The following is a 16,028-nucleotide window of genomic DNA, read 5'->3' as shown; positions in this document are numbered from 1 at the left end:
GGGAAAGGGTCTGAATGGGGAAGTTGGAGGTCAAGCTCATCGTAAGGGTCTGTATCTGATTCTGAGCTTCGGCATTTCTTGGTTCTTTGGCTCCCCCAGACCCAGAGCATTCTAACTCAGAGCTCATCCTAGTCCGGTCAAACACGGTCCAAAAATCAAGCTGTCACGTTTTCTCCTTCCCTAAACACCATCACTCAGAGTCTTAGTCTTTCTTGACTGGCAAAGGAAGAGAAAGAAAGATATCAGTTACAAAATATTTTAAGAAATGAGTGATTGTGAGCACTAAAATCTTTTCAGGATCATATACCAGGAAAAACTACCATTTCAGATTTGGTCGTTGTATTTGTACTTTTTTTTTCTCCCTAGGGAAGTGATAGAAAAGAAACCAGAGAAATTCAAAATAGAGTGTCTAAATGATATCAAGAATCTGTTTGCCCCCTCTAAGCAGCCCTTCTATGCCGCCTTTGGAAACCGTCCAAATGTAAGTGTGTAGCCTTTGGTATGGTGGGTAAAATTCAGAGGCGTGTATTTTTTAGGGTACAGCCTGGATATAATTGTCAAACCAATTGTATAAACAGAATGAATGTTCTGCTAAATGGATTTTCATTTATCTGTTCCAAATTTCTGCTGTTGGGTCCTGTAGGACATCTGCCCTAGAGTTTTGGTGTATGAGAAAGGGCACTTTCTCTTTGTTTTTATGGCTTTGATTCCATCTCCTCGGGCAGTCCTGACTCCTGTGTAAGTGGTTCTAAGCCATGTCCTTGGATCCACCCCAGAGAGTGCTCCACCTTCGCAAAAGCTTCCCAGCCTGCCTACCCACACACGGGCCCTCAGTTTCCAGGTGTGCAGAAGGTGTTGCCACCTGGCCTCTGGCAGGCAGCAGGGCCCCTCTCCTGTTCCAGGGCCCCTGGCGTCTGTCAGCCCCCAGTTTTCTGACTCCGAGTACCCTTGGGTTTGGCCCCACTCTTTCAGTTTGTCTAAAGTTCAGTTTTAGCAGTGGCAGAGAGACACTGTGCCTGCGCCACGTGTTCCCAAGACAGCCTTGTGTTCATACTGTTTTTCTGGCTCACAAGGAACCAGAGAAACATCTCCTGATTTCTTCTCTCATAATCACCTTATTTAATGTTTTCTTCTGCAGGATGTCTATGCTTACACGCAAGTTGGAGTTCCAGACTGCAGAATATTCACCGTGAACCCCAAGGGTGAATTAATACAAGAAAGGACCAAAGGAAACAAGTCATCGTAAGTGTGCTCCTCCTCCTCAGCCCGCGGCCCGGCAGCGAGGGGTGGAGTTGGGAACAGAGGTTCTGAGGATCAGGCCCAGCTCGAAATATCAGTAGTGTACCTGTCTGTTGGAGGCTTTCCTCTTTGCCTGGGTGTGTCCTTCTCTGTAATAGTGTCTGTACTGGGATCACTGACTATTTTAGACTTCGAAGAGGAAGGCTATGTCCTGGGAAGGGATGCATGCCCATCTCAGATCCTACTGCTTTGAGGAATCTCTGTAACTAGCTTCACGACGTGCAATCCTGTGCTCTTACATCAATTTCAGAGTAACACTTTGTGCGTTTTCCCCCAATCCCTTCTCTTAGGTATCACAGACTGAGCGAGCTTGTGGAGCACGTGTTCCCACTTCTCAATAAGGAACAGAATTCTGCCTTTCCGTGCCCAGAGTTCAGCTCCTTCTGCTACTGGCGAGACCCGATCCCCAAAGTGGACCTGGACGACCTGGCATGAAATGGCACCTCCAGGGGCCATCCTCCGTCACTCGCCTCACAGCAAGGGAAGGTGACCAGCACTTCTGCTGGACAGAGGACACTGGGCTACCCTCCAAGCCACAGGTGCAGAATGGGACTCAATGCTGACAGCCAGGCACCAGCAGGCACAGGGAGAGCTCCTGAAGTTGGAACTGCTGTCATCCTTCCCCTTCCCAGGCCTGGCAGAGCTGTGGCTCAGTGCCCTGGGCAAGCGGGCAGGGGAGGACTCGGACCTGATCTTGGAGGCCTGGGCTCCTGTCACTGGTCGTCCTCATACACGCGCTGTGTCAAGTGTGTGCTGGTGCTTCTTTAACTGAATAATTTAAAAGGAAGAAAAAAGAAGCTAAATAAGAGTGGACCAAAACATGTATAAAGTAAAAGTGTTATCGTTTCCACTGGGCAGTTGAGAGCGTTTCTCTCTAAAACCAGGGCTTTCTTTATGGGATCAGGGTCCACTGAGCTGCCAAAGGTCCAGTTAGTGATTGATGTTGGTTCACACCGCCTATGCACATTTCTTCTGTGGGCGCCTCCTTCCCTCCTGTGGTGAGACAAGACACCTGCTCAGGCGGGCTGCTCTGGACAGGGGCCAAGGCCACCGTCCCAGCCCCACAGATGTGGGCTTCTGGGGAAGGAAAGTCCCTTAGATCACCGTCTTCTCAGCTGTGGACAAAGCCAGGACAGACAGGTGTTGCTGGGCCTGCTTGGTGCCTGTAGGAAGAGTACTGCCAACAGCAGAAGTAGATTGAACAAGTAACTGATCTGTTTTCAGAGAGGCCTTAGAAATGCAAATACATACTTGTGTGGGGTTCCGGAAGAGTCCTTTTCTCTGCTCTGCCTGCAGCTCAGTTTCTCCGCCTGGTTGTAATGAGACATGTCAGTCTCAGAACAGCACCGGGGGAGGGTTCTGCCCCATCAGCCCCTCCAGAACCGGGAGCCTCAGTGTCAACAGTCACCTCAGTGTTCGAAGCCAGAGAACTGTTGGAGAGAAGGATTCTGTACACACGCAGGCCTCAGCTGGGAGGGAAGCGGTGAGCTGAGTTCCAGAGCAGCGAGGGGACCTGCAGATCCAGGCGCCCACTGGGGATGGTTTCCTGTCCCCCCCCCCACCCTCCCCCCGCCCCCGGCGCTTGCCCGTACTTGTACTGTAGCACTCGCCCCCCCCCCCCCATTTTAGTTGGCCCCACCCCAGTGATAGTGATCTAGAGACGGAGAAATGGGAGTAGTTATTTTTCCAGATTGGAGAGTCGAAGTCCTTTGAGTTCAGCTGTTTCTCCCAGCGCTGTTGGATGCGGTGACAATGGTAGAGTCCCCTGAACGTAGTTCTCAGTGGCAGAACCTGGAGGCACGTGTTCCCAGAGGAGGAATGACACCTGCTTCTTCCAGTGCAAACCTGCCCACCTTAAACAGTTCAAAGACTAATTGTTTAATGAGTTTATTTATGTACAGTAGGTTAGGCAAACTAGGTTATGTTTATATGAAATTCTGCGCAGTTAGCGAATCAAAATCCTGGCAGAGCAGCGTGCCGCTATTGATCTCATAGACGCCACAGCGTGTCCCCCCCATGTTGGCTTTAGAGGGAGAACATGAGCTTTAGTAGGGCTTCTCTGCACATGCACGGTACGGAAAATCTTCTATACCTTCTGTAGTGCTTTTCAGGTTGTCCTTTAAAGAGTTTTTGATTAGACAGTTTTTTTCCCTTGATAAGCTCTTCCCTCTGGACACACAGGCTTTGTCAAGGTCCAGGCCAGGAACCCGGGTCTCCCAGCCGTGTGCTGAGGGTGGCAGACCCCTCTGTCCCCGGTGTCCATAAGCACTAGACTTTGTCATTTTGTTGCTGCAGATTGATCGATCCAGTGGGTACGTTTGCTAATTAACGTGAGTCTTTTTCCTTATTTAAAAGGAGTCCCTCTTGCTGAAAGTAGATGATTACTATCACTGTAGTGTTCTGAAAGTATTAAGTTTGTGCTGAAACCCATTGCCATTTGGTACAAATGACATTTGTTCTTTCTGTGAAAGAGCGTTACCCTCGAGTGTGTTTGTACACAGACCCTTACGATGGTGAGTTAATGAAGCGTCAGCCTCGCGCTGCTTTCGGTGATGGGTGGTATCACGGGGTGATTGCAAGCTGATCGGGCTTTTCTAAGTCGTTCTCTAGGTTCCCCTGGTGAAACGGCCTTGGCCCGTCTCCCTCTCTCCAGTTCACCCTGACTTGAGTATTTGTCTTGATGCCCATGTGCTGAAGAAGCTTGTCTGGTTGTGTTGTCGACATCTGCGTCTCTGGCAGGCATTAGGAAGTGCACGTGCAGGCCCGGAGCTTGCACACTTAGCCCCCCTGCGTGAGGACTGTGTTTGCTGTGCTTTAAAACCATCTGCATAGTTTCCAACTGGAGAAAGAAAAAACTTCCTAGTGTGATGTCCTAAGTGAAAGCTGCTGATAATCACTGGGAGAACAGCCAGGAACAACAGCTACGTGACTGGAAAGTGCCTGTGCCCTGTAGGGACTGCGTGTGGCCCTTTCGGACTTCATTGTTGAAGGTGTGAGCAAGACCTTTTAAAATCAGGTAGAAAGTAAATGCTTTCTAGTAAATGCTAGTTGGTGAAAACAAACTCTTCCAGGAAATTTTATCATCTTTTTAAGTTACTGTGGGAAGCCTTGTTTTCCTCTGCTTTAGAACATGCTGTGTTTAATGAAACCGGTTAAAAATGGAGTTTTTGTTTAAAGTAAGTGCTCTTTCCAGGTGAAAACTAGTTTTTTTGGTTTGTTTTGAAGGTAAGAAAGGGAGGGAGTAACTTTGTTGTTTTAATTTAATAATTACATTCAGTCTATGATGAAGTATTTGATTATTAGCAATGCCACTAACAATTTTTGAGTTGTCAGAAATTACTTGTAAACATCAGTACAGTACTCAGTCACGGCAAAGACAGTTATCCTAAGATAAATGGCTCATATTTTGGTGCAGTGTTTGATGTTCAAAACAAAATGTTACAACAATAAACAAACGTAAACTGAGTGCATTGGACTCCTTCCTTCAGAGGACATTTAAACCGTACTCTCTGTACTCTTGCCAGAAATTGATAATTTCCATAAATTAGCATTTTGATCTTTGCTGACACTTAAATTTGTCTCCAGAAAGGACTTCTTTTTGGTGCTTATTTTTATAAAACCTGACTCCAAAAGTGCGGCTACACCCACAGGAACCAACCTCTCTGGCTTTGTACGTTCTGCCAGAGAATAATTCATTCATACATATGTAATTCCTGGTGTGTCCGCCCTGGCATCCTCTAGACTGCTGCCCCCTCAGCCCTTCAGGGGTCCCCTGGGAGACCTGCTCCGAGCCTCCGCCACCCCACCTTTCACTAGACCCTCCCTCAAGGTGAGTACCACTTAGCACTCCTGATGTTTTCATCAGCCTAGGAGGGTCCAAGTGATCTTGGATCAAAAACCACATCCACATACTATTTAAATATCTTTTTATCCCCTCAGATTGCTGGCCCTACCAGTTGCAGCATACGCTGGACACGAATCCCAAAGCCCTCCTCGAGAGCCTGCCTTCAAGTATGGCAGAGCTATTCATTTCATGCTTCTTCACCTTGATGGGAGGGCAGGACAGGGTGAGGGGACAGAGGGTCTTGGGGATGTACTTGGGGAATAGAAAGGAAGCGCTCAGAGGGAGATTGACTGTAAGGAACCAGCTTCTAGTGCCTGGGGGCAGAGCAGCATGGGCTTCTTCCTGCAGCCCTGAAGAGTGCAGCCTTTTTCCTTCCCTTGAGGATAGGACAGTGTAGGGGGGGAAAGGAACTTGTTTAGAAAGTGGACATGGATATGTACGATGCCATGTTTTAGATCTGCAAGCGTGGATTGGGTCTGTCTCCCTGATTGCAAACCCTTCTTTCAAACCGCAGATCACTCGTGAGACCACTCGAAAGATGATCGGGTCACTGAGAAAGCTGAATCAATGCGCTACCATGGAAATAATTTCAAATGCAGTGGGTGTTGATTTGCACTCTTTATTTATGGTTAATCATTTAAATGAGGCCATTTGTTAATGTTGGGGGGGGGGGGTCCCAGTCCTGTCTCTGTTTAAGTGCCCTGACCTTTTCCTCGGCAACAGCACCTTTGAGAAGTCATTTTCTGGTACCTGATTGCATCCTGGGCATGGTTCCTAGCTTAAAGCCTGTCAGCTCCTGGAAGGGGCTGCTCCAGAGCTCCCAGGGTCCTGAGCTTGGCCAGCCTTGCGGTTTCCCTCAGTACAGAGGACAGCCTTTTCCTTTTTGAAAGATGCTGTGTTCTGAGAAGAAACTTCTGAGTTTTCATTTATTTTATCTTGAAGTAAATGCAGGACCTGCTGTCATTAGACTTCATTTATCTTGCCTATCTTGGATACAGAGAGCTGAAATGTACCTTTTTTGGTAAATGAGTCAGTCTGCACTGAGAGAAGAGGGGTAAATGAGTCAGTCTGCACTGAGAGAAGAGGACCAAGTTTTTGGCGCTCTAGACAACCATCTACGGAGTAGAAAGAATGGTCCCTGTCTCCCTTCTGTCTTGCCTGTCTTTCCAGCTGCTGAGCATTTGTCCCCTTTGGCAATAAGGTCTTTACAGGGAGGTGTGAGGGAGAGAGGGCTAAAGTATGTGCACGTGCCAGCTGGGTTTTCCTGAAATGCTCCACTGCATTGGGTTTTTTTTCCATGAGTCATGTCTAGGTCGGCCGGTGATACAGCCACCGTTAGCCAATTCCCCAGCTGTGGAAACAGGGAAGGAGAGTGCCCCTCCCCCCAACTCCTGGATAGAGAGATCCAGATTTTAAAGTCCTAAAACCACAAACCTGAAATTCTTGGGTCACTTCTGCTTACCTGGGGGAAGGGGATGAGGAAGAAGGCTCCTTTCTGAAGTGTCCAGGGGCCACCCTATCATCTCATTTGCAAGCAAGCCTAGAAACTCACAGAATTTTTACAGCATATAGAGAGTATCCTGGGTGGCTGAATCAGGTAAGCGTCTGACTTTGGCTCAGCTCATGATCTTACAGTTCATGAGTTTGAGCCCCGCATCGGGCTCTGCTGACAGCTCAGAGCCTGGAGCCTGCTTTGGATTCTGTCTCCCTCTCTGCCCTTCCCCCGCTCATGCTCTGTCTCGCTCAAAAATATACAATAAACAACATTAAAAAATAAATTAAAAAAAAAGAGTATCCAGTGGCTTGATTTCAGGCCCAGGAAACTTGTTTCTATGATCTACAACTTTCCCTGGGACTCTAGGCGACTTGCCTCTCCTAGGGGCACTTGATTGGCCAACAGATTTTACCAGCCTGATGAGCAGAGACCACCTAAAGCTAAGAGTCTTGTGTCCTAGGGGTTTCTGTGGCTGCAGATAAAGGAGCAATGTGCCTGGGCTTCCCTGGAACAGAATGTGCTCTCCATGGGAAGATGCCTGCTTTTCTCCGATGATCTCAGCTTTCAGCGTGTGATCAGTTTTATGTTGGGCCTGTTGTTGCCGGGGAACCCGCAAGTCTGTAAAGCCGCATCTGCTGTGAGCTGAGCCGTGCAGTGAGCGATCTCATTGGGTCGGCCAGCTGCTGATTAGATGTGAATTTTAAGCATCCCCTAGAGGAGCCCCTCTTTAGCTGCAGAGATCACAGGGGGGCCTTGACCTCTAAGCACATCTGGTTTGTCTTTACAAGCAAAAATCAACCCCCAAGTATATAGCTTGGATAGTGAGGGGTAACAGTGATATGGCTGAGATTTATTCAAGCTTACTTTCTACAAGCATAAAAAAATTACCTTTCTGCAGTTTGCTTTTTAGCAACTCTCAGTCCATAAGGCACCAGACTGGAGTAACCTGAAGTGGTTTTTCATCTTTATTGACACTCCCTGTCTTTGCACTTCAAATGTACATGTCATTCAAGGAGCCCCACGAGCTGCACAAGCCCCCTGTGCCTTCCTTCACAGCTGGGCATGGGCCCAAGTGAGCGATGCCAACCAGCCCTGGGACAGCCCACCCTGGAGACCTGAGGTCTCTGGGGTGGCACGTGCCACCTTGGCACTTCAGTGCATCTGAACTTCTCTCCTGCAGGCAGTGTAAATGCAGACTGCGTCCACAGGAACCACTTTGCCGGCCCGCCGCCTCTCAGCCCTGCAGCCCAGCAGCTCTTCTCCATCAGCAAGATGTCCTGGGCAGCAGATTAAGCTCCGCGGTTAGCACCCAACGTGCCCGGCACAGGCTCTGTGAGCGAAGCCGCATGGGAGGCCCCAGCTCCTCAGTTGTCCAGTCGGAATGACAGAAGGTGGTGGCCCCATCAGGCACATGTGTCCTCACCACCTGCCTGGGAACTCTCGGGTGTGTGGCCTCAGCAGCCAGGTAAGGTCTGTATCTTGGGGGAGGTGTTGGGGTGTCTGCAGAAAATTAGACCAGTGCTCCAGTTACATACATAATAAACTGCATATATTAAAGCTTCCAAGTTCTCACAACTATCTTTCCTCTTCCCTTTCCCCAGGCACCCTAGAGGTGAGAAAGGAAAGGATATAAGAAAACCCCACTAAACGTGGAGTACATTTCATCAAAGTCCGTATGAGCCAAGCGGCCCCCAGTCACCACGATGTTGACACCATCTCCTGCCTTCAAGTGCACGATGAGGTGGAACGCCCCTGGGCCCCCACAAGTGTGTAGAGCCCCCTGGGGCCGGTGGTATTCCAGGAATTCCCTCTTGTAGCCGGCTGTATGCAGCTGGGCCACACTGGCATTGGAGACCGACAGGACAGCTTCCACGTACGCGTCCCTCTCAGGAGTGAGGGTGGCTGTGATCAGGTAGCGCCCATCGTATGGAGCCGTGAAGATCCCTGGGAGGATGAAGGCAGGCACTTGTCACACCATCACAGGACCTTTGTGACAGGTTATCGGTTAACCCCGATTTGGGGAACTAACCATCTCTGTCCAGGACTGTCCCAGGAAACCCAATGGGGAGAGGTGGTCACCCAACCTCTAGAAGATAGGTTGCCCTGAGGGGACGTACCCCCTTTCTGTACTTGCACCTGCCCTCCACCCACCCAATGACAGACTCCTTAGCTGGCCCAGTCCTCACTGTGACACCGCCTGTCTTCTGCTTGGAACATCCAGAAGAGGACAAATCTTGCAAAACCCCCAGGATGTGCTCTGATGACTAGAACTCTCACCTACGCCCGGAGGAGCCGTCAGAATAACCTTCCCCATGCTGTCATGCGGTGAGCACAGAGAGGACCACCCACCCTTGCTGGAAGAGAGTTCAGCTGCTTTAACATTCCTGGCGATGGGGTACACACCAGCTTCAGCAGTGCTATGTGCACGGCGCAGGTATGAAGACGCAGGGTCCGCTCCTACCTCACCCAAGGTTTAGTGGGGAAGCAGCAGCTGCCCAGATCCTGGTTGCATTTTGGGAGTTTCCTCCATCATTGAGAGCACCCCAGGGCCAACTTAGAATAAGCCTCACAACCTGTGTGCTGGGCACGACATCCACAAAATGCCTGAGTTGCCTCCTGAGGAGGCAAGAGCAAAAAGAACCCATAAAGTTTGTCACTAACCCAGGGAGAGGCCACAGCCAGCCCTCCTCACTTGGAAGAGCCAGTCCCCCTGCACGGGATCAGTATACAGGTGGCATCCATTTGTGGCCAAAAATAGGCAGGCATTCACTGAGCCAGTGGCCCACAGGTTCTGAGCCTGGGGAAGCAGGGGAGGTGGTGGTTGGAGGGAGGGGGATGGCATGAGGAAGGGTACATGGGTTGGTAGATAGACCCATTTGTAAAGCAGCAACTGTAGATGCCCCAAAGCCACAAGGGTCGGAGCCTACACCAAATGTTGGTGGGAGCAGCCACTTCCATGGGCTGTGGGGAGGGCTAGGCATGGACCCCGACCACAGGCCAGGAGTGACAGAATGGAGGGCCCAGGAGCCGAGAAGGAATCTCGTGGACTGCCCTGAAAAATGGTCAGAAACTGCCAGGCCCTGCTGCTCCCTTCCCCAGCTTTTAATGACAAGTAAGATAAAGCTCCACAAGTCTTCCTGAGGCACCAGAACGCACGGCCTCCTACACCGCTGAGAGACTGCCTGTGGGGAGGCCTCACTCGGGGTCACCCAGAATGTGAAAGAAATGTCAGTCACCATCTCTGCTTGCAAACGTCACCTGACCCGTCAGGGTGGACAAGCTGTCCCCACCACCCAGGCAGCATGGGGTGAGGGCCCGAGGGGGAACCTGAGCTTGTGGACAAAGTGAAGGTCTCTGAAAGCAAAGGCTCTTCCCACACCCCAGCCTGGAGAACAGTAGAGTCCTGAGCTTGACTCCAGTTGGCCTGGAGGACCCCGAGTTCCTTTCCCAAGTTCCGTAGGTAACTTTTATGCTCACTAAAACCTAAGCCTTGTCCTAGGAACAGTGGGATTTAGCTAGATGGTGGCCAGGCAGGACAAACACGAGAGTGAGGCCTAAAATCTCTGCCTGCCAAGGAACTCTGTTCCATCCACCCCTTGTAACCTTCCTGACCTCCTCCTGCCCTCACACCTGTGCAGTTCCTCAGGGAGGACTTCTGTGGGCACCGCAGCATGCTGGCACTTGATGGGATCAGAGATGGGCCTCCCCAGCTCTGTGAGCTACTCAGGAAAGGTGACTGGGCCCTCGGCACAAGCCCCTGGGTCCTGCTTTACCCTGCCCCAGCCACACCTGGAGCTGTGCTTCCCTCCAGGAAGTGGGGCCCTGACACGCCTTCCCCTTATAGAGGAGACAAGATGCCCATGTCTGGCCTTTCAGGAAGGAAGGCTCTCACTTCAGTCCCCGGGGACAAAGATGGACAGAAGCCCAGGCACAGGTGTGGTGGGAAGGAGGAAGCCAGGAACCCAGGGTGACCTCCGTTGTCATTGTACTGATAATCTGGGCGACAAGACAGATGCTGCAGGCAGGACCCAGGCCCACAGCTAAAGCAGTTCTATTCCAGAGCAGGAGATCCCGCAACCGGGTCCGGTCCCTTCCGGAAGGAGTGCTGTCACCCTTTTTGGCTCTGTTAATGAGCCACGAGCCACTGAAGGAGGCAGGGCAGGGGTGGGCTTTCCCCCATCCTGTCCCGGGGTGTTGGGACAATAGATGCTTAGGAAGAAGGCCTCCCCAGGGCTTGGAGGACAGCGGGGAGGGGCCAGGGTGCAGTCAGTGGTGGGCAGAGTCTAACAACAGTGCCAAGGACTGGTATGCTGCTCTCATGACTAGAAAAGGTCACTGCACATTCACCCACCCACCCTGCAGCCTGGCAGCTGCAAACTTCTTCACCTAAAACTCCACAAATCAGGGGAGGAGCAACAGGGGCCAACTGGTCCCTCAGGCACCCACAGCTGCTCAGGCACCTCGGGCGTGGCGTCCCCACCCCGCACACAGGACAGGGGGCCCGCTGGCATGTGGAGACTGTGCACCGCCTCAGAACTCACCAGTGTCGGGGTTGTACACGTCCCCGTCATTTACCAGCACTTTGTTAAAGAGGACGACACCCCCATCGCTGGGGAAAGGCTTCTGGGTGAGCCCCGCAGAGAAAGACACCAGAGAAGGCGCTGGAGTCCCTGGAGCAGAGAGGACATGAAGTATTCACAGGGGTCAGGTTGCGCCAGTCTGGAGAGGCAGCCTCACGGTGCTGTTTGGCCTTAAGGTGGCAAAGCACTGTGGGACACAGGGCCAGGCCGGTCCTCGTCGGGTCGGTGGTGGGGACGGTGAGCAGCAGGACAAGCACTGTCTGGGAGTGGACATGTGAGACCGTGTGACACTGTGTGTGTGAGTGTCGGGGGCTCGTGGCAGGAACAGGAAGCTAGGCACAGCCACACCAGGCAGAGACCCAGCCAGTAAGCCTCACCACCAACTCCATGGGCTGGGAAGATGTGTGAGGGAAAAGTCCTAGTCTCAGGCATGACTCAGACCCTCTCTGAGGAGCAAATCTTGGCGGGGGCCTGAGTCCTGTCAGCAGAGGTCTGTCCCTTGGCTGGTGGGCACAAAAGAGCTGGGCCGGGCCTCCACCCACGCTAATAGCTCAGAGGGAGGAGGCCGGACACGCAGGGGAGGGGCAGAGGCCACCGAGGAGAACCAGCCTCCCACCAAGGTCTCCCAGCAGACGTACCTGGGGAGGCCACAGGAGGTGAGCTGGGATATCCTGAAAAACAAAATGGGAGTGGGACATCAAACAGGAGCCCCTCTGTTTCTCCCGGCTCCTCCCACTGTTCTCCTTTAACTAGACCTAGAGCAAGAGTGCCCCTCCCAAGCTGCCCTCCCAGAAATGGGCACAGCTGTACCCCCCCCCACTGTGCCTGCTTCCTCACTAGCCCCCTCTCACAGGGCAGAGAAGGTCCGTCAGGGCAAGCTGGCTGGGGGGATCCGAGAAGAAAGTGAGGCTGGACGAGTGTTTGATGGATGCATGGGAGGGGGTGGAAGCATGGATGGACAGGCAAATGCACAGCCCCAAGGAGTATAAACATCCCTAATGCGTATCCTCCTGGGAAAGGCATGTTTTTGGGGGGAGCCCTGTGATCTCTGCAGCTTGGGGTGGCTGAGCAGGAACAAAGGAAGAGAACGGCTAAGGGCAAAGGTGTCTCCTTGTGTTCCCAGCATTGACCCTGCCTGCCTGGCAGCCGTGGTGCTTCGGGGATTTTGGAACTCGCACCCGGAAAGACCCTGCAACAGACCCCCTAAGGCTCAGACTGCCCCTCCATCTAGTGTCACCCCCGCCACTTGGAGGTGCCCAGCCGCAGGGCCCTTACCTGGTGCTCCTGCAAAGCCCTCGGCACTGGGGATGGGTCCCTGGCCATCCACTCCTTGGGGCAGGCCCCGCCCTGACACGCCCATCCTCCCTGGAGGCCCGGCCTCTCCCGTCTCCATAATGACCCCAGTGGAGCCAGGCAGGAAGGGCAGCCCCGTCCAGCGCGGCCATGCTGGTGGGGGCAGTGGCTGCAGGGGTCTCTTGGGTAGGACAGGCTGCTGGCCTGTGGGCAGACGTTTTCCAGGGTCCTCAGGAAGCGGGGGAGCACTTGGCCTCGGCAGAGGGGTTGGCTTGGGTTGAGAGGCCTCGGTGGGGGCCTCCACTGGCCCTGGGTGGGAGGGCCTTCCAGGCACCTGTGGGGCCTTCCCTCGCGGTGGGGGCTGCGTTGCTTCTGAGGGCTCCTCCGCTGGGCATTGGAAAATGGAGAGAAATACGCAGGATTAAAAACCTCAGACTTGACTGCTCAGCCACAGGCGCCTCTGTGAGATTTGATGGGCTGGGCGGCTGTCCCCAAAGCATCAAGAGTCACGGGCACTGCCTTGGGCCAGCACAGAGCAGCCACCACAGTGTGGGGGCAGCATGCCTCACGGCTTCAGAAGGGGGCCACAGGTCAAGCTGCCCTCGGGTCACCCAGGAGCCGATAAGAAGAGCCATGGGGACCCCCTGCACAGGGGCGGAGTGGGGGGAGATTTTCAGCCTTCCTTTCTACACAGTAGTCATGCTCTCCAAAACAGCACCATTCTTGGCCCCAGCTAAAAACTTCTGATTTCAGCACATGATGATACCCTGGATATATCACAAATTACTGAAAGGGACCTGCTGATCCCAACCAACAAATGTTCTCCCAAACCAGCTAGTGTTGGGGTCACTGTGGGTGGCTTCACAAGCTGGGACCCTGCCGAGAGCAGTAGATGCCACAGTGACCCCAGCTGGTGTTAGGGTGCTTAAGCCACCTCAGCAGCAGGCACAGAAACACCCAGCGCCTCTTGCCACAGCCTTATCACCAACTAAGGCGATTTCCACGGGAGGAAGTTTCTGATTCACATTTCCCTGCCCTCATGGGAGGGCACTGTGACACAGCCAGGAAGCGGCTGCCCCTTCCTCCTATGAGTACATTCCTGGAACCAGCCTTCCACGAAGGCTTCCTGAGGACCCACCCAACTTTTCAGTCTGTGTGGTACCTGCAGTGTGCCCAGGTTCCAAAGCTATACAATTAATGTCCAGGCAAAATCAGTGATTGCATTTTGACCCACTGTCTAGTTTTGAAACTTGCTAAGGTAACTACAGTAATCAAACACATGCTCCCCCCTCCCCTTCCACCACAGAGCCAGGTTGCTTACCCACCTCGGGCCCCCAAGGGAGGCTATTTCTCAAACAGCCTTTCCTGACCAGTGCTCCATGAGAGACTTCAGCCCTACTGAGAATGATTCACCACTTCCTCAGTAGTCCCAAAGATAATACAGAGCTAACACCTAGATGCAGAGAAGAGAATTCATGTGGTTCTGTGGAATAGCATCAGGCCTTAATTCTCTTCAGAACCACCACTGAGAAGGGCTGGGTTAGACAGAAACTGAGGCAGGTGGACTAAAGACATGTGGACACCAGCCACAGTGGAGGACAGGAGTATGAGAACATGGAAACGCGAAGTCTACACATTGAATCAAGAAGCTCCCAGCCCCCATTTCCTGCTCAACCCAGGACGCCTACTTATTTATAGCTTAGGTTGGGGATAGGGAGAATCTTCAAAATGACCCTGTAAGAAACCCACCAGCATAAAATCTTATCCAGTGCCTCACCTTTAAATGTGAACCATAGTCAAGATCACTTGATGTACAGAAAACCTCTGATAAGAAAGATCAAAACAAGCCAACCAACGTACCAATGAAAAGGAACTCTGAGGAAACACACAATGCAAGAAAATAAAGAGGTAAAACCCTCAAACAGAAGACACAGTCCAAGATGCAAGAATACATTGGTATAAGAAAGGCATAATCAGAGGCACCTGTGTGTCTCAGTTGAGCATCGGGCTCTCTGCTGTCAGTGCAGAACCTGCTTTGGATCCTCTGTGTCCCTTTCTTCCCCTCCCCCATTCACATGTGTGCCCACATGTTCTCTCTCTCAAAACATTTTTTAAAAAGACATAATCAGAGAATAAGGATGAGCCTTTGCTGATAAAAATATTCTTGCCAAAAATAAGCAAATTCTATGAAAGAGTTGGTAGATAAAAGCAAGGAAATCTTTCAGAAGGTAGGACAGGAAGGCATGGGGCACCTGGATGGCTCAGTTAAGCGGTCAACTCTTGGTTTCAGCTCAGGTTATGACCTCACAGCTTTGGGGGTTTAAGCCCTGAGTGCAGAGCCTGCTTGGGATTCTCTCTCTCTCTGTCTTTTTCCCCACTTGCACTGTCTCAAAGAAAGAAAGGGATGGAGACAGGGACGGAGAGGAAGGAAGGAGAAAATGAGAAAGAAAGAACTTAAAAAAAAAAAGGTAGGACAAGACAAAATGATGGACATCAGGAAGGAAACAATAAGAAATCTTTCCTGAAAAAAAATCAGAAAAACTGGGACATAGGATGATGAGGTGGTAAGGCAAGAATTATCAAATTCTCCCACATACACACCATTTTATTTCAGCAAAATTATTGAATAAAAGACCTAAACCAAGATCTATTCCGAGCACTGAGGAAAAGGGGAGATCCTACAAGCTTTCAGGAAAAAAAAATTAAAGTGTGACTTCAAATCCAAAAGGCATCATCAGGTTTGTCAATAACAGTACTAGAAACTAGAAGACAAAAGAACAAGGTCTTCAAATTTTGAGGGAGAAATTGTTAACCTTGAATTCTATACCCAGCCAAAATATCTATCAATTATGATTCAAGAATAGGTATTTTCAGATATGCAATATTAAAAAAAACAAAAACAAATAAACGATCAGCCCTCCCCCCCCCCCCCCCCACCTTTTAAGGCTATTTATTTTGAGAGAGTAAAAGTAAGCAGGGGCAGAGAGAGAGGGAGGGAGAGAATCCCAAGCAGGCTCTGTGCTGACAGCACAGAGCCCGATATGGGGCTCAAACTCACAAACTGCTAGATCATGACCTGAGCCAAAACCAAGAGTCAGATGCTTAACTGACTGAACCACCCAGGCACCCCTCAGGCCCTTTTTCTTAAAAAGTTTAGAAAACCTACTCCACCGAAACAAGTAAACCATACAAAAAAGAAACATAAAAAAAAAAAAAGTTCAAGACAGGAGAGAGGTTCAAGAAATTTCTAGGATGGTAGTGAAAGAAGTTTCAAATTGAAGTCCTTTAGCAAGTCCAGAGAATAAACAGTCCAGATTGGAGCAAAAAGAGAACTCCAGAAGGGAGGTCATGAATTCAAAAAACAAAAAAAATGATCTGATACTTTTTATGGTATAGAAAATTATATTGAGAGGGTATCCTAGGGTAAGAGGAATCCAAAATAGATACATAAAATCTAGCAAATAATACACTACTACTAATTCAAAGAAAAGCAAAACAAAAAGCAACATAATCATAT

The 16,028-nt window shown here is 50.9% G+C and overlaps 3 protein-coding genes across 4 annotated transcripts in view; 1 reads left to right on the top strand and 2 right to left on the bottom strand.

Annotated features, from left to right (window-relative positions):
* LPIN2 (lipin 2) overlaps nucleotides 1-4,765 on the top strand; it is an 86,450-nt gene extending 81,685 nt beyond the window's left edge. For both annotated transcript variants that reach the window (XM_058692581.1, XM_058692580.1), the window contains exons 18-20: nucleotides 367-481; nucleotides 1,139-1,242; nucleotides 1,590-4,765. In XM_058692581.1, coding sequence (XP_058548564.1) covers nucleotides 367-481; nucleotides 1,139-1,242; nucleotides 1,590-1,734 — 364 coding nt within the window. In that variant the 3' untranslated portion in view covers nucleotides 1,735-4,765. The remainder of the gene's footprint in view (nucleotides 1-366; nucleotides 482-1,138; nucleotides 1,243-1,589) is intronic.
* SMCHD1 (structural maintenance of chromosomes flexible hinge domain containing 1) overlaps nucleotides 1,384-16,028 on the bottom strand; it is a 235,126-nt gene continuing 220,481 nt past the window's right edge. The window contains exon 49 of the mRNA XM_058692578.1: nucleotides 1,384-1,395. The gene's annotated coding sequence lies outside the window, so the exon portion shown is untranslated. The remainder of the gene's footprint in view (nucleotides 1,396-16,028) is intronic.
* EMILIN2 (elastin microfibril interfacer 2) overlaps nucleotides 7,591-16,028 on the bottom strand; it is a 51,889-nt gene continuing 43,451 nt past the window's right edge. Inside the window, exons 5-8 of the mRNA XM_058692579.1 lie at nucleotides 12,494-12,898; nucleotides 11,857-11,889; nucleotides 11,180-11,308; nucleotides 7,591-8,582 (exon numbers count right to left, since the gene is read on the bottom strand). Coding sequence (XP_058548562.1) covers nucleotides 8,245-8,582; nucleotides 11,180-11,308; nucleotides 11,857-11,889; nucleotides 12,494-12,898 — 905 coding nt within the window. The 3' untranslated portion in view covers nucleotides 7,591-8,244. The remainder of the gene's footprint in view (nucleotides 8,583-11,179; nucleotides 11,309-11,856; nucleotides 11,890-12,493; nucleotides 12,899-16,028) is intronic.

Source organism: Neofelis nebulosa, chromosome 11 (genome assembly GCF_028018385.1).
Source record: "Neofelis nebulosa isolate mNeoNeb1 chromosome 11, mNeoNeb1.pri, whole genome shotgun sequence".
NCBI lineage: Eukaryota > Metazoa > Chordata > Mammalia > Carnivora > Felidae > Neofelis > Neofelis nebulosa.
The sequence above is the reverse complement of the archived record's forward strand: the minus strand, read 5'-3'. Positions and strand labels throughout refer to the sequence as shown.